The sequence below is a fragment of the Desmodus rotundus genome, chromosome 7 (genome assembly GCF_022682495.2).
Source record: "Desmodus rotundus isolate HL8 chromosome 7, HLdesRot8A.1, whole genome shotgun sequence".
Taxonomy (NCBI): Eukaryota; Metazoa; Chordata; class Mammalia; order Chiroptera; family Phyllostomidae; genus Desmodus; species Desmodus rotundus.
Window position 1 is genome coordinate 1941648 of NC_071393.1, and position 26438 is coordinate 1968085.

General features: G+C 58.0%; 1 protein-coding gene across 1 annotated transcript in view; it reads right to left on the bottom strand.

Moving 5' to 3' along the window:
* The window catches only part of TMEM132B (transmembrane protein 132B), a 177584-nt gene that overhangs the window by 18148 nt on the left and 132998 nt on the right, over positions 1–26438 (bottom strand). The window contains exon 4 of the mRNA XM_053928846.1: positions 9099–9285. Within this exon, the coding sequence (XP_053784821.1) occupies positions 9099–9285 (187 nt within the window). The remainder of the gene's footprint in view (positions 1–9098; positions 9286–26438) is intronic.

Below are 26438 nucleotides of genomic sequence, written 5' to 3' on the forward strand. Positions count from 1 at the left end.
CCATCTGCTATACCGACCGTCCTGCTGAGCTCTCAGTCTGCAGTGTCTGGGTATGAACCTCGTTGCAGGGGGTGGCACAGGCTGACGACCTTACTCACAGTCCCCAGGGGCTCAGCCGGGGGTGGGGCACATGCGGGGAGCACAGCCGGGCGCCCTGCTGCAGCCGCCTGGCTGGTCGCACGCCCCTCCCCTGACCTCCACCGCAGGGTGAGCTGCCATACCCCAAGCACGTGACATCCCGAGGGGCATGGTCTGCTGACGCCCAGAGACTCTCGCACCACTGGAAGGGATTCCAGGTGGCATCTTAAGATACAACAAAGTTAGTAAGATAATTAAATAAAATAAGGCAATGAGGCCACTGTCCAGAAGTTTATTCGCACCATAAAGTTAAAACACTGTCCACAAAGCAGGCACAGGGACTCTCAGAGAAAAAGAAGAGTGACCTTCTAAGAATGGCCCAGAAGGGCCTGGGCATTAAGGAGGTGGGGGTGACACGTGGCATCAGGTTTTCCGTCAGTGGGATGACATCACACCAGAGCTCCCCGGGGCCAGGTGACACTGCCCTGCCTGAATTGCAGCTCTGAGGCATGGAGTGGTCAAAAATGGGGCAAGGCCAAGGACAACCTCAGCCCTGAGGCCCCTGCTTCCATCTCTGCTGCGAAAACTTCCAGCCACCCAGTCACCCACGGGACAGCGACGGGCTTGCGGGGACCCGGTCGCCTGTCTCTGGCAGGATTCTCCCCCGTTTCCGTTTCTGCGAGGAGTGGACGTTCAAGATCTTCATTAGGAGCCTACAGTCGCATCTCGTGTTGTAATCTAATAATGTCACTGTCCTTTCCCCGCAGTCGTCTGCGGACTGAATTACGCAGGTTATTTCACCGGATGGAGCTTCCGGTGAGTCTGAGCGCTCACGAATAATGCGCAGTGACAGGAGCTATTACCAAGAGGACCGGTGGGGGGGATTGAGGGCCGACTCCTCCTTTGCATGCAGGAGGCTGCAGGGGGGAGGGAGGGAGACAGCAAAGGAAACGTGTGTCTTCTCGTGCAAGTAGAAGGAAGGAAGAGTGTTGCTGTTCCCAGCCACGGCCTCAGACACGCCCGCATCTCTGCTTGTCTCCTTGTCTTTCCAGAATCTGCCAGGCTGGACTCCTGGGCCCAGGAGAAGGAAGAGAGCCAGGTGGCCCCCAGGCTCGAAGCCGGCCACCCAGAGGGACCGCTGGACCAGCTGCCCAGCCTCCACACCCGTGATCACAAAGGACATTGGTGCTTCGGTGGCCAAGCAACTCAACCATGAAATGAAAGGGCGAGAGGTTAAGAGGGCAAATGGGACCGTCATGCGGTTACAGACGATGGGGAGGAGGGAAGCCGCAGGTGGAGGTGCCAGAGCGGGTCTCTAGGTGGGAAGGAAAGACAGCTCTTGTCTTCTTCTTCTTCATTGACGACTGTTTAGGCAACACGCTGGCCAGAGAGCAGACACCTGGGACGACGCGACCGCTTGCCGGGGTCCCCCTCCCCGTCACTGCTGTCGCAGAGCAGACGCCCCCCCCCCCCCCCCGGTGCCAGGGAAGCCACGGCGCCTCGTGGGAAGGACATGGGTCTGGCATCACGAGCGCTGGGCTGCGTGTCTGCTCCCACCCAGCCTGTGCCCGCCCACGGACACCTCTGGGCCGCAGAGCAGTGAGGCGGGGGCAGGGTGCCCAGAAAGGCCATTTCGTGATTAGTGAAACCCCAGGATCTCAGCATTTGGCTGTGAGGCCCGAGAATCCACATTTTCAACTAGCCCCCTGGTGATTCTGAAGCTAAGGGGTGAGGGTCTCCAGTCCAAGTCACCACAAAAGCGGGGGGGATATTACTTTCAGGTACATGTTAATACTTGCCGGAAAGTATCCTAGAAAACTTACTTAGACACGGTCACTACGTGAGGAAGCGCAGAGCCCCCCACTCCTCGGTCTCCTCTGAGCACCCCAATCCTTCCCCCAGAAGAGAACCACAGCGTCTCCAGCTGAGTCTGAGTTCTCGTCTCACCCAAGGATGCCAGTGCTGAGCTTGGTCTTCAGTCGCGAGGCGAGTCCCTCCTCCTGCATTAAAGAAATCTCGACTTCCAGTCAAGATGCCAGCGTGGGCGGACACGCCGCCTCCTCCCACAACCACATCGAGACTGCGACTGAAATGCAGAACAGCCGTCACTCAGAACCGTCAGAAACCGAGCTGAATGGAAGTCTGACAGCTACGGAGTTACGGAAACCAGGTCTGCATCCAGACTGGCAGGAAGGGCGCAGACACGGAACGGGCTTGTCCCACATCCACAGGTAATGAGTAAAAACTGATTAAAATTCACTGTAATTTAAACAGACCTGTGTAGTTAGTGGCTGCCACACCCGACAGCTCAGATGCTGATTCATGTCAGACACCTGCGCCCCGTGGCCGCTGAGGCAGCAGCCACGGGATAGAACCACGCCAACGCATCGGCACGTGGACTGACTAAGCAAACGCGGTTTGGGAGGCGAGCACGCTGCCAGGTGCGCCTGAAGGACACGGGGCCACGTGAAGGCGGCCAGACACCGGGAGGCTAGTGCTGCTCGGACTCGTTCGTGTAGTCGAGAAGGGTCCAACTCTCAGAGGCCAAGGGCAGATGGTGGTGGCCGGGCAGGGGAGTGGCCGAGAAGGGCACAGAGTCTCTGTTTTGCAGGGTGCATCGGTCCTGGGGGTGGCAAGGTGGCCACAGACGCCGCCGCCGTACTGCACGCTTGACATGTGTGGACGGGGTGGAGCCAGCGTTCGCGCACCCACCCCACACGCAAAAATGGCAACTGCATGATGTGACGGACACACTAACTTGCTCAATCGCGGTCATCACTGCACAATGTACGTGTCCGTAAAAACATCACATCACTCCCCCTAAATGTACACCATTCCACTTGTCAGTCATACGCCCAGAAAGCTGAAAAATAGTTTTGAATAAATAAAAACTTAATTTTTTTTCAAAAAAGAGGGTCTACGATGTAACATAAACATATGAACATAACAAGGAACTTAGACTGGACGCAGCGGCTGCGGCCGTGAGGTGACGTCAGTTATGACAAAAACGAAAGCCCGGCCCCAAACCTTGACTCATGACCACCATAAAACCCCCGGTCGTGGCGAGGTGGCTTGGCGCCGGGCAGCTCTTGCCGTGCCTTCTGTTTCTTGAAGTTCGGAGATTTCATGCCAGAACTTTGTCTTCTCTTAGCGAGAGTGACAAGGGGGACTGAACGCCTGAAAAGCAGCTGGCAGCGTGGGGCCTCGTCGTCATGGAGCCCGAGGCCCGTCTGCTCACTGCCTGTCCAGCCGGCCTTCCCACACCCGTGGGCTGAGAATTGTCGCCTTGAGTGATGGTTCCAGAACGTCACAGAGACCCGCCTGGGGGTGCAGGGTTTTGACTTTTAGGCTGTTTACATGTTGTGATGGGCACATATCCTTTGAAACAGAAACGATAAAGCCTTTCAAGGAAAAAGGAGCCACGACAGGCGTCCATCCAGCCGCAGGGTGGGCAACAGAGAGGTGTGGGCTGAGGGGGCAACCCCTCTCCAAGCCGCCAGGGGCTGCGCTGGGCAGGGCTGCAGGAGGGAGCCTCCACTTCTCACACTTGGGGACATCGGGGACCCCGGGTGAATAAAGGGCAGTTTGAGGAGTGGTCCCTTAACTGGGGCGAGGGCAGGCCAGGGGCAGGTGTCCAGGGAGCTCGTGGGGGAGGGGAGCCGCAAGCTGGTGTGTGCACGCCATCTAGTGGGCACCCCGGGGACTGTCGCCCGTGAGTCCCTGTTCAGGAAAAAGGACGTTCAGGCCCATCAGGAGCTCCGTCTCCACCTTCAGTGAAGACTACAGCTGGTCAGAGAACGCTGTGCTGGGCCCCGCACTGCACTCCGCAGAGGCAGGTGCATCGCGCCACTCCCTGCAGGTCTCTCAGTGGGGCTGGTGCACAGCTGGTGTGACGGAATAGGGGACAGCTGTGACGGACAGGCCCTGTCAGTCCCGACTGCTTGGGGACCACCCCTGACCTCAGCAGTCTCCCTTCGAAGCTCACTGGCCGCTGACAAGGAGCTGCTGACGTGGATCACTCACGTTCCGTGTGACCAGCGGCATGCACGCGGCATCCTCCACCCTCCCGGGACCTCGACGGGGCCGTTCCTGTGGAACTGGGCTGTCGCTTTCACAGACGGATGGCCGTGGGGGGAGCTCAGAGCCGGGGGGGGGGGGGAGGGCAGAGCTGGTGTGAGAGGCAGGCTGACAGGAGCCGGGCGGCTCGGCCCCTCTTAGGCACACCTGCCCCCCCTTTCCTGGCCAGGACACAGGTGACGGCATCATCGCACTGGCGAGGACGCCGACTGTCACTTGCAGACAGGCATCCCCATGGGAGGAGGAGCCTGGGGGTCTCAGGCTCACAGACAATGTAACCTGCTCGCCCATAACCAGTGCACCCGGCGCGAGAAAGGCTTCTGTGTCGAAAAAAACCAATCGTCTCGGCACGCAGGCTGCCGCCGGGTTTGCCGTCACACCGGCGTCTCTCGGGAGCCCGCTTACAGGGCCTGTCTGTGCCGTTCACTGTCAGAAGTCAGGCGTCGGCAGTGGTCCTGCAGAGCAGACCCAGGGCAGCGGGGCCAAACACCTCGTGGGTTTTCTCTCTCCCTTTTCCACTTAGCTGGCTTGGGCTCCGTCCCCAAGGGCGATCCTTTCCACGGCGTAAGGTCTCAAGGGTAAGTGGGGACACGACCCGACATCCAAGTCCACGCCCAGGGCTACGGTGGTGCCGAGTTTGGTGAGTGTCCTCGCGGGCGCCAGGTGCGGGGCGAGCGCTGGGCGCTGGGTGGCCACCCACCTCCTGCACGCTGGAACCGTTCCTCCGCCCAGCAGCACTCGCAAAGTGCACGGCTTTAATCTCAATCGACAAAGACGGTTCTTTCTGGTCACTTGTGAAGCGTAGCGGCTGCACACCACTCTTGACAGCTTCAAATTGCTCCTTTCAGCGGAGAGCGGCGGATCAATCAGGTGAAGCCGTGCGCACGTAACCACGGAGACAGCGGTGCAAGGCACATCGGGTTCCTTCTCGGACGGACGGGAGAGAACCTGGGATGTGGAGCGGCGTCAGGGGTACTTGGGACGCCTGCTGCCAGGGGCTGCGTGAGGTCCCCGACAGCGGGCTGTGCCAGCACACGCGTTTGGATGGAAGGAGAGGCCCACGGCCCCCCTGGACAGACTTGTGAAGTCAGATTTCCACTGAAAACCCTTCCAGAGACCCCGGAACCTCTTCTAGTCCCAGCAGAGTCCCACCAACGCTGCACACAGGTCTTCCGTAGCTGAGTCAACTGAAGACCTAACAACCCCATCGAGTCGTTAGCCACGGTGTTGGTCTCCCTGGAGATGATCCAAACCCCGTCCGGGTCAAAGGTGACAAGGGCATGTCCCCTGTGTAGCCGACTCCTGCTTCCTGCACCCAAAGTGGACTGAACAGTGCGACCCCACCCACACCCATGTCCACCCAGACCTCTGCGTCTCCGCACACAGAACTAGTTAACACGCGGTCACTCTGGATGAGGGTGGGTTCTGAGTCCCATGACTGGCATCCTCGTAAAGAAAGGACACAGAGACGGACAGACACACCCCTGTGAGGACAGAGGTACAGATCGGAGGGATCGGGCCACAAATGAAGGGACGCCAGGAGCCCCCAGGGGCTGGAGGGGGCAGGAAGGATGTGGAACCCCAAAGCCTCCAGAGGGAGCACAGCCCTGCCAACACCTTGATGTCAGCCTTCTGGCCTCCAGAGCTGGGAGAGGGTACATTCCTGTTGCTTTCATCCTCCTGGTTGGGGCTCATCGGTGTGGCAGCCCCAGTAAATTAAACCAGCGCCCACAACAGGCCGCTGGATGATGGCGGTCCCCACTGCTGCTGCGCACGGCAGTGCTCCCCAAATGACTCGTTCCCAAGCCTTCCATCTTTCTGAAGAGCCCTCCAACTTAATGGGACAGACGCCAGGGGGCCCACAGGACATCTGCTGGGCCTTCCCTCCTTTGTCCTGGTCAGAACAGGGGGCTCCCAGGACAAAGGCGGCCACCGCCAGGCCCAGCCACACTCAAAGCAAGTGAGCAAAGGACAGGCGCCCCCGAGGGAGGACACTGGAGCTCCACAAGGTCAAGTCGCCTGTTGGTTCGGGGCGTGAGGCACGATCATCCCAGGAAATAAGGGCCCCCAGCGCACATGGAAGCTTCACCATGAAAACAGAAGTGACTCACAGCTGACACGGGACCCACAGACTGGACACTTCGAGCAAGCTAGGGCACCGGTATCACAGCACCAACACAGGGAATAGCGTCACCCTCTCAGCTTCCTCGGCGCGCAGGAAGGAAGAGGGAGAGCCTTTCGGAGGTGTGGCGCCCAGGCCTCGCTGTCACGCTTCAGGTCACGGCGGCCACAAAGGGCTCTCGCCATCTCCTGCTTTCTCCCAAGAGCAGCCCATGCACCCTGTCGCCAAGAAACTCGCTAAGTGGGCTCATTTGCTGACTCCTCCCTTGTGGGAAGACAATGTGTTTTTAATCTGCAGGGGCTTGGGGTTTGAAGAACTGTGTTGAGCAATCAGCGGCAGCCCTAAACTCCAAGCCACCACAGAAGTCGATCCCTAAGCTCAAAGCTCAGTCATTAAGCAGAAAACCCAAGGGGAGTGGCAGGGAGGAAAGGGATGCGGGGTGCAGGACAGAAGGGACATTGTGCTTTCGCAGAAGAAATGAGAGAGAAGAGAAGAGAAAGGAAACAATAGTTAGCATTTCCCAGCCATGGAGGGGCAGCACAAAGGGCACTGGTAAATTTTAGATGTTGATCCTCACCTGAGGATATGCGTGTGGATGAGAGAGAGAGAGAGAGAGAGAGAGAGAGAGAGAGAGAGCGAGCGAGCAGGGGAGGAAGAAGAACATCAGTATAAGAGAGAAACAGCAACCAGCTGCCTCCCGAACAGATGCCCCACCAGGCACCAGGCCCGTGACCGTTTGGTGTACAGGACGCTCCACCCAACCAAGCCATCGGGCCAGAGTCAGACTGCAGATTTCAGAGATGATGCAGGACACAGTACTGTCGCCCTGGGATGTGACACCTCTCTTGCTCAGCTGCCCTTTGTGAGGTGGCGTTTTTGAAGTTTTCACCATCTGTGCTGCCCTGCTAGAAATGGAAATATTAGACACACGTGGCTTCCAAGGCCTGGCGATGTCAACCTCCAAATCTCCACCAGTTCCACTTCCTCCCTTCCCATTCACCAGAACGTAATGAATCCAGCAGTGTGTGCCGGATAAATGTCTGCCGTATAGCGACGGGCCAGATGGGTGGGTGGGTGGGTGGAGGGAAGAATGGATGGACAGACGGGGACATGCCCATGGCCCTCCTGCCTGGTCCACTGCATCAGCTCCCGTCAGCTGCCTGGGGTCTTTCCGCAGTGCACCCCCCAATGTGAAGCTGCATATTGACCTTCACAAAGTAGAGGTTGGTTTGCTACCCAAGAGGTATCAGCAGCATTCGAACCAGGCCAGGGTCACACAACTTGGCAGCCAAGTTTAAATCATAGGCCTGGGGTGAATCCCCAGGATAACAGGACCCACTTTTTTGGAGGGGGTGCATCTGTGGGCAAGGATACTAGCACCCTCACCTCATGCAGATGTTGTCTGGGGTTCATGACCACTGAGAGACAGGAAGTTCAAAAGGGGCACTTCTGCTGTAAGCACAGGACACAGTTCCCCCTAAAGGCCACCCTTCAGCGGTTACAGGCTTGAAAAGAAGCTATAACAGCTGATTACATAAAGATAAACTACCTACTTTGGTTCCACTGCAAACTCTAACAGCTCAGGTCCCTGGGAGTCATTTCAGAGCCTCTCTTCCCCATGCTCCAAGAGTTACATTGTAACACATGACCCTCTTCAACCAATGTGAGTTACATTGTAACACATGAGCCCCATCAACCAATTTAAGAGTTACATTGTGATACACAACCCCACTCAACAGAGCCAAGAATTACACTGTAATACATGATCCCACTCAGCCAATCCAATAGTTACATTGTAACACATAACCCCCCACTCAACCACCCAGCTGGCACTTTCCAGCCAATGGGAATGAAAGCTAAATTAAAGCCCCCAGTGGAGATCAGCTTGCTGCAGAGACACTGACAGAGGTGTGAAGCAGGACGCTCAGTCGGCCATGGGGCACAGGGCTTCGTCTGCAACCATCTTAACCCTGACCTCCACCTGAGTGTGCCTGACAAAAGCACCCACAGAGTGTCTGGGGATATCTGGGTGGGTCAAAACAGTGCAGAATAGACAATGTATTTGAATATTTCCAGTGTGAAAAGGGGTACCAGGAACATGCCACTCCCAAGGGCCTGACACCCCGTTGACCCACCAGCACCCTCCTTTCTAAGTCCCAGAATGCCGTCCTGCTCTCAGATGTGGCCCCTGAGCCTGGTCATGAGTGGGGCTTCGGCCCCAAGCTCCGACAAGATGTCTGGTTCCCTCCAGGCCAGGGAAACAAAGACGCAAGAGGGTTTGATGGATGCTGGGGCCCTACCCAGGTCCCGCTGCGCAGTTCCCAACAAGACTCTGGGTCCACCTGCATTTTAAAGTGTGCCAATCCCAAGCTACCTGGGAACCCTCAGGGAAGAGCTGGCTGACCAGGGGGTGGTCACTCAGCATAGGGAGTCACTGTCCCCACCAAGCATACCCACCCCCCAATGCCTTTCGATGAAACCATCTTTGCTCAGCGCCGTACGGACACGCACACAGATCTGACAGTAAGAAGAGGTCTGACACGCACACAGATTGAGACAGCAAGAACAGGACCTCCCTGGGAACCAGTTCAGCGATACCCACAAAGAAAAGGGGGTTTATACCGTAGACTCTAAGTAGTTTCCAGGGAGGTGCACGGAAAGTAGCTAATCCAATGCAATTCAAATGTGTTTTCCCTGGTTAAGCACCCAGCATCGGCTGCGCAGGAAGCAATAGGTGGTAAAAAGCTGCGTGCCTGTGGGGCCTACGAGCACTCAGAGAAAGCCGCTCTGCAACCCTTTGCCTGCAGCCCGGACTCCTCACCATTGCAAGAGGGACGATGCCCACGAAGCTGGTCTGGCTGACGAAGATCTCGGAGACGGCCAGCTCGCTCATGGACTCCTCCGCCGGGTACTCCACTTGCCACGTGATCGCCTGGGCCCCGGCCAGGTCGCTGCTGTTGTCCACTCCGAAGTCCACTTGCAAGATCTCAGAGAAGGAGCCGTTCACTCTGGAAAACAAATACACGTCCAAGTATAACTTCACACCCGAGACTCAGCGGACGGTCAAGAGCACCATGCATTGCCACACTCCTCTCGGCCAACCAGAGGAAGGATCTCCAAGCTCCACGAGTCCCGTGGCAGCACCGAGAGGGCCCAGCTCCCAGGCTGCCCATCACCGGCCCGCGCTCAGAGTGGCAACGAGCCGCCATCAGGACCTCCTCGAACAGCTAGGTCAGGCGGCACCTCCCCTCTGCACACCCCCTGTGCACGGAGCTGTCCCCAGCCCCACGTGTGCACGCACCACCATCCAAGCAACACTCCCAGAACTGTCCCCAAGCCTTCATCCACTTGCTCCATTACTCCAGCTGTGAGGCCAGCCTGGGTCCTAGTTCTTCCTGCTTCCACTGGGGCTGCCAGCCGATGGACACATGGGCCACACTCTCTGAGTTTTAGGGCCTGGAGACAGCAGCGCTGACCTCGTGGGCACCATGAGACCAAGGACACCCAGGACTTCATAAACTACGAGTGACAGGATGCCGTGTAGCAGTAGGTTCTTCATCTCATTGGCCTGAAGCACAGCGGTCAGAAGCCCGCCCGCCTACAGCGACAACTTCGCAGGTGCGTTTGGAGGGGAACAAGGGGGACAAGGCACACACAGGTGAAAAAGACAGGGGTTACCCTCAGTGTCTGTGCACAAAGGAGCCCCTGTCACTGACACAGACATGGAGGCTGAGGCTATGCCCACACAGGGGACGTCACAAACAGCCACCCAGCGGGGGACCTGCAATGACCGTGTGCAGTTAGCCTGGTCCCATCACCCTGAACCCCGCTTTATCCAGGTCCGAGGACTGTGACAGCAGACTGACCAAGTCAGTCACAGCTCCCCAGGCCCGAGTCACGCCAGCCAACCTGTGTCCTCACCGCCAGTGGGCCTGCCGGGTCCAAAACGGGCTAGGAAGCCCCTGCCCTGCCTTTTGGGGTCTGGGTAGGGTCTGTAGTTCTGAGCCCCAGTTCTCAGCCAGCGGGGAAAGAGCTTTGGGAAAGAACCTTCTGCCTGCCAGATAGCAGTGCCCTACCCTGGACGGTGCCCCTTCCGCAGGGTCATAGAGCAGGCGGATGCCCAGGACCGGGAACCGGCCTCGCCTACGCCAGAGGTGCCCAAGGCCATGTCCACACACAGCAGCAGTGCTGGCAGAATTGGCCGCCCCGGAACAGAATTCTGTCCACACTAGGCCCGCACTGGGCTCCACAAAGCATCGGCCAGGTCCGACCTTTGCCCGCTTAGTGGAGCTTTTAAGACACTCAGGTGCCACCCGGTCCAATGCAACAGCCCCAAGCCACACGTGGCTATGTGCACTCAAATGAAATCTCCTAAAAAATAAATTAAAACTTCAGTCCCTCCCTGACACCAGCCTCATTCCAAGTGCTCGAGTGCCACATGTGACCGTGGCTGCCACTCGGACACTGCAGACGGGACTGCCGGCTCGCTCTCACCCCATGCGAGTCATTCCCGCCTCGGTCTCCTCACCTGGAAAATGGGAGGATGATCACCTGCCCACTTTCAGGACAGTCACGAGGGTAAAGCGAGGGACTGGATGTGAACTTGCTTCGTGCACTGTGGAGAACTGTGGCCCAGACTGGGATGGCGCCCAGACCATCAAAGACACAGTTCTGGAACAGTCTACGGACTCCCACGGGCTAACCCAGCCAGGGCTTGCCGGCGGAGCCTCCCCTGAGTGTGGGGACGTGGCAGCCTCCAGTCCTCATGGACCCATCTGTGCGGCACGTGGAGAGCGTGTGTGTCGGATCCTGGCCTCGGGAGAGGGCACGTGGGCACAGGTGGGACCCCTACCGGGGACCCTGTGTGCCTGGGCATCTTCAGTGAAAACGCAAACAAGGGATTAAGGGCTGAATTTTGAATTTGGGGAGGCACTCCAGGATCATTTTGGGAAGTTGGACATTTGGTTCTCAGCTTCCGTCACCCTCATTTCCCATCTGTCACCCTCTAAAGTCCCCTGTGTGGCCTCAGGAATCCCTCACACATCCATCTGCTGAGTCTCCTCTAAAAGGCGCTCTTTCCTCTCAGATCAGATCTTGGATTCCCCGTTGGGTGAGGACAGAGAAAGGACGGCACTCTCTCCGGTCTCAGTGGTTTGACTCTGCTGAGTCCACGCTCTGGTCTTGGGCACGAGATCTTTGGGCAAAGGGGGCGGGCCCCGTGTGAGGCTCCTCCTCTCCGACCTGCCAGGCCAAGAGCCCGGCCACCTCAGCGACTTGCCCGAGTGTGGCGGCGAGCGGCATAACCATCAAGCTGGAGTCACTTTCATGAGTAAGTTTCTATTTCCAGTGATTTCTCTCAAACTGGGGGTGGGAGGGGTGCCTTTTACATGTAGGCAGCTGGCATGCTGGCTAATGAGTCCATTTCTATGGAAATGGGTTTATAACCGTTAATTTTACTTGTTCCTGATCTATTCCTGATACGCCTTTCAGTCTTAGAAAAGCTCTCCACTCTCTCAATTTAACAGAGACTGAGTGAGGGTCACTGCTTGGCCATGAGATACACGTGGTCACCAGACATTTCCGCCCAAGGTGGAGAGATGCACGTGCACACGTGTCTACATGTGTGTGTGTCTGCTTCTTCCCTCAAGCTAGAGCACGCACACAGCCTCCTCCCCAAGGGCCGGCTTCCCAGCCTCCCTGCCCCTTAGTACAAGCTGAGCCTCCTCCCTGGGTCGCAGGGCCCCAGGGCCTTTGATGTGGGGCTGAAACAGCTCACATGTTTCACATTGGGAGGGGGCCCAACAACTCCTTCCCCAGGAGCCCCATGTGGCCGTTTCTCAACTGGTCATGGCCACAGTCGTTGTTCCTGGGGCTGGGGGAGGAGCATGAGCTGGAGGGGGAGGGGGAATAAGGAAAAAAGGAGCAGAGAGAGTTCCAAAGCTTGAGCTGGTCTCCGGGAGGCTGTGCCATGTCTGTAGATTATTGCATCCCCCCCCGCCAACTTCCAGAAGCTCCCCCTACAACACACACGAGGGTTTTTCTGGAAACGGATAGAGTGAGAGAGGCCGTCTCTGGTCTCGGGGCCTCTCTTTTATTTCTCAGGAGCCTACTTCTGGGCATTACTTTTAAGGTAAATACCGGACGACGGTGACAGTGAGCAAACGCCCAGGAGGGATGGCCGGTGGCCGCAGCGAACCCGTGAGGTCGAGCTGCCACATGCCCCCTGCGCTGCTCCCCCGGGAGGCTGGCGCTACGCCTGCGTGGTTCCAGCTCCGCAGCGAGCAGCCGGCACAGAGCCTGGAGGGATGCCAGAGTGCGGTGTGCGTTTGCTGAACTCACGGAGCCCACCACAGAGGGCCAGCAGGGCACCCTGTAAGATTCGGGGGGGCACCGCCTGCATTCCGGGAGACAAGGAGCCACCCGCCCGCCAGCTGAGTTCCGAGCCCCATTTTTCTGCCTGGCTGCTAAGCACACGTACTGACCCCTTGCTTTGCGAAGACGACACCCGCCTCCACTGCCAGAGGGACCGCCTTTCTTTATTGCAAAGGCTTCACTCTTTTAGGGCAGTTTTAGGTTTGCAGCAGAACTGAGCGGAAGGTACAGAGGTGTCCCGTGTCCTCCCGGCCCCCGACGCGCACAGACCCCCACTGTCAGCGTCCCCACCAGGCGGTACATGTGGCACAACCGAGGATCCCACACACACTTGTCACTGTCACACAGAGCCCACAGCGGGCACGGGGCTCACTCCTGGACTGCGCACCCTGTGGCCTGGACAGACAGACAGGCAGGTGCCCATCACGACGGTCTCAGCCAGAGGATGCTCACCGCCCCAAACCTCCTCCCTGCTCCGCCAGTCCCTCCCTCCTCACCCCTTCCCAGCCCCTGCCACCCCCTGATCTTTTCACCGACTCCTTAGGTCGCCTTTTCCAGAAGGTCACATGGCTGGGATCCTACAGCAACGCAGCCTTTTCAGGTTGGTTCTTTCACCGAGTGATGTGCATTTACCGTTCCTCCGCGCCCCTCGGGGCCCGGTGGCTCATTGCCTTCTAGCACTGAGTATAACTGTTCCGCAGCCTGAAGGGACTGCGGCGTATTTATCCACCACCCACAGAAGGACGCCTTGGTTTGTGGAAATAAGTTTTCAGTTCCTTCAGGCAAATACCAAGGAGCACCGTTGGTAAATATGTGAACCCAAGTTCTTCAAAGGCCAAGAGTTGTTGAATGCCGCGGTTGCTGTGGTGCCTGGAGCGTTCAGTTATCCGGTGGCATTTACCGGGAGCTCGCTATGTGCTGAGCACGGAGAATTCGTGAGCAGACGCAAGAGAGGAGACGCCTCTCCGACCAGTCAATTAGATGACTGAGGCAGGTCCTGGCCAAACTTCCCTACAAGTAAGAGAGCGGAATCCCATTTCTCTTTAAAAAGCTAAATAAACGTTTTCAAGTTTTAAAAAGTAAAAAATATATGTCAAATTTCAAATTGTCATTTCTGGTGTAAAATAGGACACAAGTTACCACGAAGACGAGGAAAGGGGGTTCACGGCAGGCCGCTGCAGCAAGCTGATGTCCGGGCCGACCCCTGAAGGAGCAGCGGCCCGGCCGGCCCTCAGCCACCGTCTGGTGACGGAACGAGTCCACCGACCTGAAGCTTAAAAAGAACCACGGGAGAAGTGCATCCCAGGCCATCAGCACAGCAGGCGCCCCATCAGAAAGAACACCCCCAAGCCTTCGCCCCAACAGCACCTGCTCACCAGAGCGTCCTCGGCCCTGCCTGCTGAGAAGTGCCCCCCGACCCCAGACGCCAGTCTGACCCCACGATCCCGCTGCAGGTTTCCAAAGCCTTCTCCCTCTAAGGTGCCGAGTGAGTGATGATAGTGATCCTCCTTCTCTCTCTCTCTCTCCCCCTCTCTCCACGAAGGAAGGAAAGAGCCGCACCTGCTTTGCTCACGAGTGCACGCCCAGCACTCACAACGCTGTCTAGGACACAGCTGTGCTCATTGAATTTCTGTCGCACGAGCCCCTGAACACCCAGCAACAATGTGAGCACATGCTTAGGGAAGCCGGGGCGGCTGCGGCACAGGTGCGAAGGAAGAGAAGGGAGAGCCGGGAATTAAGCCCTTACATTGGTGATTGATTGGTTTTCAACGAGGATGCCCAGGCCATTCAATGGAGGAAAAACAGTCTTATCGACAAATGGCAGTAGAACAACTAGAAGCCACGGGAAAAGAATGACTTTGGAGCCCCACCTCACGTCCTCCACGCAAACTTTCCCTAACTGGGTTGAAGGCCTCAGGGTATGAGCTGGAACTGTCGGAGTCGTCCGAAAAACATCGCAGCGTTCTTCGCGGCCTTCGGCCAGGCCATGGTCCCTCAGACGCAGCGCCACAAGCACAAACAAAATAAGAGCCTGGGCTCCAGCAAAAGTAAAAATGTCAGTGCCTCGAAGGAAAGTACCAACAATGTAAAAAAGACAAACCACAGAATGGAAGAAAATATTTGCAAGTTGTATGTCCAATAAAAGATGAGTATCCGGCCCTGGCTGGTGTGGCTCAATGGATTGAGTGCTGGCCTGTGAAGCAAGAGGTCACTGGTTCAATTCCCAGCCAGGGCACGTGCCTGGGTTGCAGGCCAGGTCCCCAGTAGGGGGCATGCAAGAGGCAACCACACATTGATGTTTGTCTCCCTCTCTTTCTCTCTCTCCCTTCCCCTCTCTAAAAAGTAAATAAATAAAGTCTTTTTAAAAAATGAGCATCCAGAATATGTAAAGAACGTTTACAATTCAACAATTAAAACTGGGCGAAGTATCTGAACAGACATTAAGGAAATGCACACCTAGACCACACTTAGATGCCCCCTGAAGACATTAGGAGGGCTACAGTCTAGAAAAGGAAAGGAAAGTGTTGTCAGGGAACAAGCTGTAACCCTCGGGCACTGCTGGTGAGAACGGAAACCGGCGCAGCTGGCCTGGAGAACCGCTGGGTGAAACGCTCAACAGTGTTGCCGTGCGACCCAGAAATGTCGCTCAGGGGACATGGAAGCATGTGTCCGCGTAGAAAGCTGTGCCCACGACAGCGCGAGTCATAGTAGCCGAAAAGTGGAAACAGCCCAGGTGTCCATCGGCGGACGGACTGATACACAAAGCGCGGGGTTTCTGTGTACCGGGACCTTGTCTGCCGTAAGATAAATGGAGCGCTGGTCACACGGCCGAGCCTTGGAGACGCGATGCTGAGTGAGAGAGGCCAGGCACACAGGGCCGGGTCACACACGGTTCCGTTTACAGGAGGAGGCCAGAGCAGGCCAACCCACAGAGACGGAAGGCAGGCCCATGGGTGGTGCCCAGGCCAGCGGTGGGAGCTGCTGGCCGTGGGCCCGGAGTTGCTGAAATTAGAGAGTGGGGATGATTCCACGACTTTACGAATATACGAAAAACACTTCAACAGGATGAATTTTATGGTATGGTAATTCTGTCTCAGTTTTTTAATACAAAAAAAGGATATGCATGATGTGATCCTTTTTATAAAAATGGTACGTACAGGTGCAATCGCTCTTTGCACAATTAATATAAAATTATAAACACGGGGGTGGGGACGATATCGCTGACCTCGGAGGGGCCACAGAGAACGAAACCGGCACGGGGTGCGTGAGGGCTCCGGTGCTACCTGGAGTCTTTTCTTAATCTGACGAAAAGAAAGCCAGACATGAGGAGCTCAAGTTGAGGGTGAATGAATGAATGTGTGTCAGATTTTTTTCATATTTCATACCTTTTTCTAATCAGGAAACATTTTTCCTTAAAAATAGAAAGCTACCATTGCCAACCCTCTCCTGCGTGGTTTCTCCTCCTTCCGTCTAAATCTGAAACGCATTTTTCTGCAACAAAGTCTCCAGGAAGCTCTCGTCTGCGCCTGAACTGGCTCAGCCGACCCACTGCCCCACTTCCCAGCCACAGGAAAAGGATGTGATCATCTTCTTTTTCTGTTTTTAAATCTTTCAGGTACCTTGCAGACGGGTATGAGTGACCCTATTTTCGCTCACCAGCGCTTTCCCAGAGCCGAAAACAATAAGCCTCAGAATCGATCGAGCGCATCGGGCGCCACCACTCGCTGGGCGGCCGCACCCACCACTGCATCTTACCAGAGCGGCTGGCCCTCCCGTCCAGGTTAACCTCGAATCCATCCGTGTCAAAGGGGCAAGCCCGGCGACAACTGCCACGGTTACCTGCTTTGCCCGTCTGCCTCTGTCTTTCCGGCAACATCCCAAAGGACCTTCCGGGAAATGGACTCATGCCCACCCCCTCAATGTCATCCTCAGGGTGCCCTCTCTCTGTTCCCTCCCCGCTGCCAACTGTGAGAACTCTTGTTCTGTAAAAGGACCTCAGGCTCCACCGCTGCTGGGTGTCCTCAAAGCTGACAGATAGGAGATAGGACATGAGGAATGAAGTCACCACAGGGTGCGGACTGGGATCTTGTTGCTGTCCACGGGGCTCACGGGCCGACATCTGGGGGACACCTGAGACAGAGGCCGGCGAACAGAGCACAGGGGAACCCAGGCCATGGCTGGCCAGCAGCGGTGGAGGGGCCTCCGGGAGCCCCCATGTCTGACCCCAGAGCTGATGCTGGAGACCCAGTCAAACTCACTCCCTCGTGGAGAGAAGGCTGTGTCCCCAGCTCCGTGCACGCAGGGCCCAGGGACACATCCAATGGGGACGTGGGGGGCAGAGTCACACACAGCGAACTCACCCTACTTTCCAAAGAGCCTGCTTCCCACGGAGACCCCTCTCCCGCCCTGTGGCGCGGGGCTGCTCCACCCCTGCGTGGGCCAGGCCTCATCAAACGGGGTCCTGCCACAGCCTCACAGGCGGCTGGGCCCCCCCGGTGAGAGCAGCCACTAATGACGCCAGGGTCCCGGGGTCACGGCCTATGTGTGCTGGTCAGTGGGGCTCCTCCAGGTGGCCACAGCTGCTTGCAGGCCACGCAGGTCACCAGAGGCCAGCCGACACCTGCCATCAGCACCAATTTATTCCCCATCCCAGTGTTTCCCTGCTGAGGAGCGAAACCCTCGCCCAGGAGGGCCGGGGCTGCCCGTCAGGGGGCTGAGATGCTGAGGGGGCAGGGCTGAGTCCGTGGGCGACCCAGAGCACAGGTCACAGGCACGCCCACGTCCACCCGGAGCGGAATGGAAAGACCGCAGCCCTCTGTGTGCCGGTTCTCGGGAGCTCGCTGCCCTCAAAGGGGGCTGCTTAGAAGGTGCAAGAATTATGAGTTTTCTCCCAAATTCCAGACTTACCCAACTGCTATTCAACAGCCCCAGTTAGGTGCCCCTCTCAATGTCCCTCTCAAATGGGACACTGCACTTCTGCTCCCCACCCCCCCACCCCTGAGACCACTGCCCACCACTCCCACTGCCCTCCCCTCACCACAGAGGCCCTCTCTCTGTCCTTATTTGGGTCACAGCCTCGGGTCCTGAGCTCTCATCTTGCCTTCGTGGCCCACGTCCGGCCCGTCCAGAAAGCCCGCCGGTCCCAGCTGGGAGACATGTATTTTTTAAATGGTTTCACCCCCTCCCCCCGCACGTCTACTACATCCCCTCTCGCCCGGATTACTGCAGTCCCCTCCTGAGTGACCGCTTGCTGCCACCCACCCTGCCCCCTGCTCTGCTTTCCCTGTGCAGCAGCCGAGTACTCCTGGTAGACGGGAAGTCAGGTACTCCTGCTCCGCTGTTCGAAGCCCTGGAGGGCTCGTTGTCTCATTCTCGGAAAAGCCGAAGTCCCCACGGAGATCCCACAGCCCTGCGGGAGCAGCCCTCTGGCGCAATGCCTGCCACTCCCTCAACACCTCCACTACCATTGTCCCCGGTCACTCTGCTCCAGCCACACGGGCCCCCAGGACCGGCCCTCAGGTCCTCACCCTGGCTGTCCCTTCCGCCTGGACCGCCTGCCCCATGATACCTGCACCTCTGACCCCTCACCTCCAGGACCCGCCTGTGACGCTGCCTCCTGAGCGAGGGCTTCTCGAAGCCCTCACGGACAGGCCCATCCCTGGCACCGTCCGTCCCTGTCCCCCTCCCGGCCTGGTCTCGACGGTTCTGAACTCCTTCAAACACCCCGTGTTTTGTCTGTTTGCCTTTTCCACGGGCCGTTCCATCTACTAGACCGTAAACACATGGGGACAGGTTTCTCTTCACGTTTCCTGTGACACCTTCAACACCTAGAGAAGTGCCCAGCCCACAGGAGGCGCCCTGGGAGCACCACAGACACACGAGCCGGGAGCCCGGGGCGCCCACTTCCACAGCACAGCTCCGAGCACGCCACCCTGACCCAGGCGTGAGGTCGCCGCTGTCCGTCCCGGGCGGGGCCTATCCACACCACGCCCACCCCACCTGTCTCCTAATGTGGATGTCTGTCCGCGGCACCCCCACGACCCCCACCTCCCCTGGGAGGACTGCGTTCTCTGGGTTCAGCTTCCCTGCCTGGGCCGCCCGCATCGCCAACCGGGAAATGCACACGCCGCTGCCCCGCTCCCAGGGCCTCGGGCTCTGGTCCCCGCGGCAGCCCTTGGGCCGCTGTTTCTGCACTTTCTGCGGCGTTTATAGCTGACAGCTGGGGGCGTGCCCGTGTGACAGCGGCTCCTCGGGCGCCCCTAGGCTGGCAATCGCCAGTGCTAACGTTTCAACTGCGGTGTGAACGTTTAACACGAGATGTGCCCTCTTAACAAACTGGAAATGTGTTAACAGTGTGTTGGCCACGGGCACGATGCTCTACGGCAAACTTCTGGCACTCGTGTGGCTGACATTCAATGTGGCTGTGTTGCAGGCAGGCCCTGTGGCCGTGAGCCCAACGAGGCCGCTCTTCCAAGGCCTGTCGCAAGTCACACTGGCCATCGCTTTCTCTAAGAAGGTACATGCCAACCTTGACGTGACCGCTCCCAAGCACCTCCAATTCCCCGGGAATTATTTCAACACCACGGGAGCAAAGGGCGAAAATTAAAGACGAGAGACGGACAGACGCCCCGGGTTATTCGAAGGCAAACCCAGCTAGAATCTCTGACCTCGTTAGCCTTGGAATTGAGTGGAACTAAGACAGGCCGACAAACAGAAAGAAGCTCAGAACACCCCTTGTGTCAACGGCCAGCTTTGGATTCTCGTCCCCTCCCATTTCCCTGGAGGCTTTCCAAGGAGCGTCGCTGGACAGAAACTCGAAGGGCCTGACTGGCAGGTGCCCATGATCCCCAATGGGTGACTCTCCCTGCACCAGCCACTCTCCTTCCGAAAGCGGGGACCCTCCGAGTCTCGTGATGAGCTGAAACCCAGCGGCCCCTGCACCCCCTCCGGGGCCCGCCGCACTCGTTACAATGGCCCTCGAGTCTGTCTCCGAGGGCAGCTACTCGACAGTGATTGGGTTTAAGTCGGCCCCAGTCAGAAAGGGTCGTGTGCCCGCGCCCCCGCTCCCGGCTTCTCCTCCGCTGATGGAATCAAGTTCTTTCCACGCACTTGAGCCGCACTGGAATCAAGGGAGACTAATTTGGTCGAGAGGAGCAACTCCGAACCAGAATTGTGCTTAAAATAGGAACAGAGGTAGAAAACTGGATTTTTTTTTTTTTGGTCTCACAAGGCTGCTCCCATACCCACTGACAAGATGCAAAAATCACACGGCCCTGGACCCGTGTGCGGGTTCCAGGGACACGTACCGGCACCTCGAACGTGCCCAGTGCTCACCGCACCTCAGTCTCGGGGTCACCAGCAGGCCCGCCCATGCGTGTTCTCGGGCAGGAAAATGTCTCCGGGTAACGATGCGGCCGATGGGAGTCTGCACCAGGTCAGACCCTCGGAGGGAGAAGATCACCAACTGGCCCAGGGCGCCAGAATGAAAAGCGGCTTCTGCTCTGGCGGCCCAGCCGGCTGCAGTAACGCGGGGCGCGGTGGCCGTGGGCCGGCCGCTCGGCAAGCTGACCTCTGGCATCGTGAGCGTGGCCCCACACACCCCCGCACACCCCCACACTGGGAAACTGCACGGCCTGGGGTGGGGCGGGGGCCCGTTTGGCTCCGGCCTGGCTCAGGAAGAGAAGCCGCTTCCGGGTCAGAGCCTGCGAAGCCGGTGTGACGGCCACGACTTTGTTCTCTCTGAGGTCGGCTGGCTGACTCCGCCCCAGGAGAGATGCTGGGGGTCCGGGAACCACACTTTCTGGACTCCGAAGGAGACACGTTGGTGAAGATGCGAGAGCTTCCGAGGGGAACCAGACATGAAAGAGGTCAGGAGTGTCGGCTCCGAGGAGGCCAGCGGAAGAAGCGGGGTCCGCACCAGTCCCTAACTCTGCCCAGTTTCCCAATCGCGTGCTCACTGGCTGCTTCTCGAGGTTCAGAGTTACAGCTCGTTCAGTCGTGCGCCCAGCCCTGTTCTCAGCACTGGGGGTCGGGGTGGCCGAGGCAGCTCTGCTGACGCTCATGCCCTACCGACGTTAAAGACGAAGAATAAATAGGCCACTTGGGAGTTGTGAAGGACCCTCCCTAAATACTTCCAGCCCGTGATCTGGGCACAGGGGACGACGGCATTTCTGGCCTGCGTGAGCTTGGCTGTAGCCAAGTGACCACTTCTGAGCAACACGCTGGCAGCCCCCTTTCGTACACGGGCATGAGCTGCCCGTGCAAGTCTGTATTTCCTGCGGCCACAGGGACCAGCGACTTTCCACCCCGGCGCTATCTGGCCACCTGAGAGGCTAGAGTGGTCAAAGCCACCCCCCAGCTGAGCCCCAGTGGGCTCAGAGTGTGCGCGAGGAGTCCACCTGTGTTGTCTTCAGCCACTGAGACCCGGGGGTGGTTTGTTATCACAGCACAACTAGCCCACCTGACAGGTGCGGAGAGGAAGGCCAAGCGCCGTGAAGTGACGGGAGAGGGACCACTGGGGCACTGTGGAGAAGCCTCGCTGAGAAGGGATACTCGTCAGCTGAGATACTTCAGTGACGGAGGACAAGGGTCAGTGTGGGAGGACAAGGGTCAGTGTGCCGGACGAGCGGAACAGCTGGGGAAAGGCCCTGAGGTGGTAAGTTCACACACGCCCTACACACCCGCACCCACACCCACAGAGACCCAACTCCGGCCGTCTCTCTCTCAGCATAAACCATTTCAACAATTGCAAACAATTTTGGGATTATAGTGGCTGAGGTGCCCAGTGAAGTGAGAGGTGCCGTGGCTCCACAGTTGGGCGGACGCTGTCCCCAGCCAACGGGTTCCTGGCACATGCAGAGCACGGGGCCCAGGCCGCTCTCACACAGGTCTCACCACGGCCCTCTGAGACAGGCTCTGTCACGGCCCAGTGGCACAAGCCGGGACAGTCCCCGAAATGCTGAGGGACTTGCCCATGGTGTCACCATTCAGGAGTCACAGCACCAGGACACAAACCAACGCCGGACTCTGAAGTCACCACCAGAGACACTTGCTAAAGGCTGAGACCTCGTCAGCTGCACCGGGCCGGTGGCTCCAGAAAGTCTCAGCAGCACCGAGAGCAGCGGGGCACCTGAGCACGGCCCCTCCGTCGAGGGGACTCTGAGCGGTAGAATCGCACCCGCCTGAGAAGGAAGGTGGAGGAAACTCGGAGGAGGCCATGGGGCACAGGGCGGGGGCCAGGGAGGGAACACATGTGGCAGGTCCCGGATCCAGCCAGGAACCAGCTTCAGCCCCAACGGCCCCACTGCCGTAAGCCAAGGCCTCTCTCCCATATTCAGTTAAGCAATGTAAAAAAAAGAAAAGAAAAAAAAATGGAGCCCCGGCTGGTGTGGCTCCACTGGTTGGCGCGTCGTCTTGTAAACCGCAAGCTCGCGGGTCCCGTCCCGGGTCAGGTGCACGTGAGAGGCAACTGGCCAATGTTTGTTTCTCTCCCTCCGCCTCCCTCCCGCCCCCTCTCTAAAATCAACGCACATGTCCTCCGGCAAGGATTTTTTTTTTTTAAGTATAACATGACAGTGTTAAAGTCCAGGATGACCTGGGGAGGCAGCATTTTACGAGGCACTCGTGGCCCTGCTCCGCCTTTTCCTCCACGGCGGTGCCTTTCCCTGGGGTCTCGCCACACCTCACCTGACAGGTGCGGTGAGCCAGAGGGAGCAGCAAACCAGGACTGAGAGCCGGCAAAACACCTCACTTCTTAAAGCCTCGCACTTCCTTCCGTGGGCAGCCTGATCTTTCCAGAAGATGGACCCCAAACACCTCCTGAATGGCTTGAATTACAAACATTCACGATGACAAACCTCCCAGCCACCTTCCCGAAGCTCATCTTGCCACCCGGGGAGACTGTTTCCCCTTCTCCTCTGCTTCAAAGTCAGAGTTAAGTGATATTTGAGTCCCCTCATGGTTCAAACAAGGGAAGAGCCCCCGGAGTTGAAGGAAGCGCGATTTCCGGGGAACACGACTCAACTGAAACGGATCAGAGGGGATGAGCTGCCTTGAGGAGCCTCTGAGCCCTCTTTCCCTTTAAACGCTCCGAGAAATCTCTAAAGCGACCGCAGTCAAGTGTTAAATGTTTTTGAAAGGACTTTCTGTTAAAAGAACAAGACACGGCCATGAACCGCCACCAAAGGCAGGCCGGACGTCCTTCCAGCCCCGCGTTAGGGGGAACGTGCTAACCCTGGTGCAGCTGTGACACCGCAGGGGATGGTGTAATTTCACGGTTCCTGGGGTAGGACGTTGGGGAGCAGCTGAGCTGAGCAGTGAGACCGCGCGAGGCTGACGGCCGGGCTGCGGCCACCCGGGGGCTTGGCTGGGGCTGGAGGGGCCCCTTCCAAGGCGGCTCACTCACCTGGCTGTCAGCAGGACCGCGGCACCTCGCCGGCGTCTCCCACGAAGCAGCCCTGGCTTTTCCCAGGAGGCAGGGCCCAGGACAGCGGGGAGGAAGGAGCGATGCCCCTGCGACCCGGCCCCTGGAGTCATGCCCCTCACTCCCCCAAACTGAATTCTTCAGCAAGTCGCTACATCCCACCCACATGCAAGGGGGGGAAGGTAACCCCCCCTCTCCAAGTGGCAGTGTCCTGAGGCCGTGCATGCCTACTGCACAGCTTTGCAGGCCCGCTGAGCAAACGTCTGCGGGGGCTGAACTCCAGACCTGACCGGGTGGCTCGGTGGGCTGGGCGTCGGCCCTCAAAGCAGAAGGTCTCCGGTTCTTCCCTGGCTGGGACACCTTCAGCCTTCCACTCCTTCCTGGTGACCGAGGACGGCGAGGACCATGGTGCCTGGTTGCCGAGAGCATCTAGCTGGACGGGGCATGGCCAGTGGTCAGCACAGTGCCGGGCGCTCAGGGAGAACTGACTCACCAGGGTCAGGAGCTTCTGACTGTTCAGAGCAAAGGGGGCCGTTCGCAGTCTCTGCACAGTAACCCCCGGTGCAACCCTGCCCCGCTACAACTAAGACACGCATGTATACAGCCGAGTAACGGATGACTTTTTAATTTATTGAAAATCTAAGTTTTAAAGAAATAAAAGTGTGGCGCCAGGTCATTGAGGTCCCCCAGATGTCTCCGGTTCTGTGTTGAGCTGTGACACAGCCAGTGTCCCAATTCTGTAAAAGTTCACGGCAGATTCTGCCTTCAAAGCACAGAGGGCCAGACGTCAGCCCCTCCCCTACAGGCCCACCCACCCCCAGCTGCCTCTCTTGTGTGGGGGTGTCAGGAAAGCGTGGACACGACATTACAGGGGCCCCGACTCGGGCGTCCACACGCCCAGCGTCTGAGATGATGCTGACACTCACATGAGTGGCACAGACATTTGCCACGTGCCAGCTGCGCGGCCATGGACAGAGACACCCTCTCTGAGCGCTCGCTGTCCCGGTCGGCAGAGAAGCTCCTGAACCCGATTCCTCAGGTTCTGTCCAACTCCAACCACCTCTGACTTCTCGGGGGAGATCCGTGGGTGATTTCTGGGGCTGGATGACAGGGAAGCCCAGGCAGACACACCCAGAGAACGAACAGGATGGTGGCAGATGGGAGTGGTGACAGCGAATGTGTCGTTTTAGGGACAAGTCTCTCGGGACCAATGCCTGGCAAAGAAAAACAAAGGCCGATCGGTGGATTTAAATACACGCTGGCGTGTGATAAAGCCAGTGTCTTCAACTCAGACTTGTTCCTAATGCCAAGCCCTCTTAGCAGACTAGAATACCACCTACAAACCCCGCACGAGTCCCCCTCACCCGGCGGTGTCAGCGAGGGCTCTCCCCGCAATGAAGCATCCCCAGCTGAGCGGCTAAGACAACAAGCTCCTCAGCCGGGGTCGCGGCCCAAGCGAAGTCCAGGCTGAGACACAGAAGACACTTAAATAAGGAGACAGGACAGCACGCGGGCCGGCGAGGAACACGAGAGGGGCGAGCTCAAGCTCCACAAAAGTTGGGAGGAGTAGGTGAGCGTGGCCTTGTCAAAAAAAAAAAAGTGGGAAAGGAGCATTTTGATGAGGGCGGAGCCAGAAGACACAGCGCGAGGGTAGAAACGGGCTCCGCAAGCGCGTCCGAGCAGCGCCTTGCCCCCTCCTCGTGTGTCTTCCTCCCGGGCACGCAGGAAGGCTCCGCTTGCTGACGTCCCCAAGGCCACATCTTTGCACACTGACCAACGAACGTACGCAGCAGCCAGGTAAGCCGGGTCCCGGCTTGGCTCTGAAAACACCCTGGATGCTCTCCCAGGGTTTCCATGGCAACCTCAAGGCTGGCGGGGCCACAAGCAAAGCGTCCAGATGGCAGGCGAGCGGGGCAGAGCCGCCAGGGCCCCGGCCCACTGCCTGGACCTGGCCGCAGCTCAGAGACTCCCTCCAGGCCCATCGGAGGGCGTTCAGCTGTAAGAGGTAAGGTTATTTGTTACAGCAGCTAACTTTAATTATCCTAATTAACACAAAGAGCTAGACGGGGTACGGCCCAAAGAATCCAACAACTGGAGTGGTGCCGTGGCTCCCTCCGGGCCAGGCCCACAGGCCTGCAATCCCAGTTCTGACTTCCCATCTGCAGAGACAGCCTCCGCCCTGGAGTGCAGGAAGGAGCAGACTCTCAGCACTTCCTGTGAAGAGCGCCGCACCTGTCGTAACCAACCCACCTGGACTAAGGTGGGTGAATAAACGGGGCCACAAAAGACATGCTGAGTAGCATTTCAGAGCCAAGAGTAAGGGCAGGCTGAGGCTTTCCATTCCTGGGCCGAACGGAGAGCCGGCAGCCTGGGTAACAGAATTCAGGCTTCCCGAGTCTCGACACAAGTTTTAAAATAGCCAGAACCAGGCAGTGAGGGGGACATAGAAGAAAGCTAATCAGGGCCATACACCTTCTGGGGCATCTGTAGCTTGTCTGGCTCCCACTCGATACTGTTAACTTCAGCCAGGAGAACAGCAGAGAGAAGACCCCGAGACACTGGCCCTCTCACAAGGAAAGCTGGCCACCAACCCCCACGAAGACATGAAGTCCATTGAAAAACAAAAAGACGAGGACCGCCAGCAGCTAGGCACATCCCTCCTGCCACCAGGAAGCAAGGCGCTAACAGCGCCCACACCGTCGGAGGCCGGCACAGCCCCAAGGCCTCTGCTGCAGCAGACAGCACCGCCCCGCAGCACGGCGATGCTCTGGCGGGAGCAGGGTGTGAAGAGTGACCACCACAGCCCGCCCGGCCTCCAACCTCCGTCCTCCGGGCCTTCCAGCGTAAACCCCAAATGCACTCGGAGCCACGAGCCTTCGGGCCCAGGGTCTTCCTCAGCTGCAGCAGACGGGTGACGGGCTAACTACCCAGCTCTGACCAATCCTCAAAAACAGGTTTCTTGGTCCAACCATCCTGCCTCACCCAAAGTCACACAGCCAGCAAATGGCTGGCTGGTCAAGTTCGATCAGAAGCAGTTTAACACCAGTCACTCCCTCTGTAACAAACAACACACTACATAACACTAGGCATATGATACAACGTAACAACATGCCTGCCCTTACAGCCACGCCCTCTCCCCTGAGCCGTCGCTCCAGGGGTCTCTTCACCGGCTTCCTCTTGCTCACATGGACATTTCTGTAACTCGCCAGGTCTCACAACGTGGAGGAATGGAGCATAAGCCAGCCATAAATGATATTTTTTCTGGTGGTAATTTTATGATTCCCCGGACCACCACCACTCTTCCCATAAACGCGTGCGTGCGCAAACTCGGCTTTCCTAGTGCCAGGCCATTCTAATGTTCTCGCC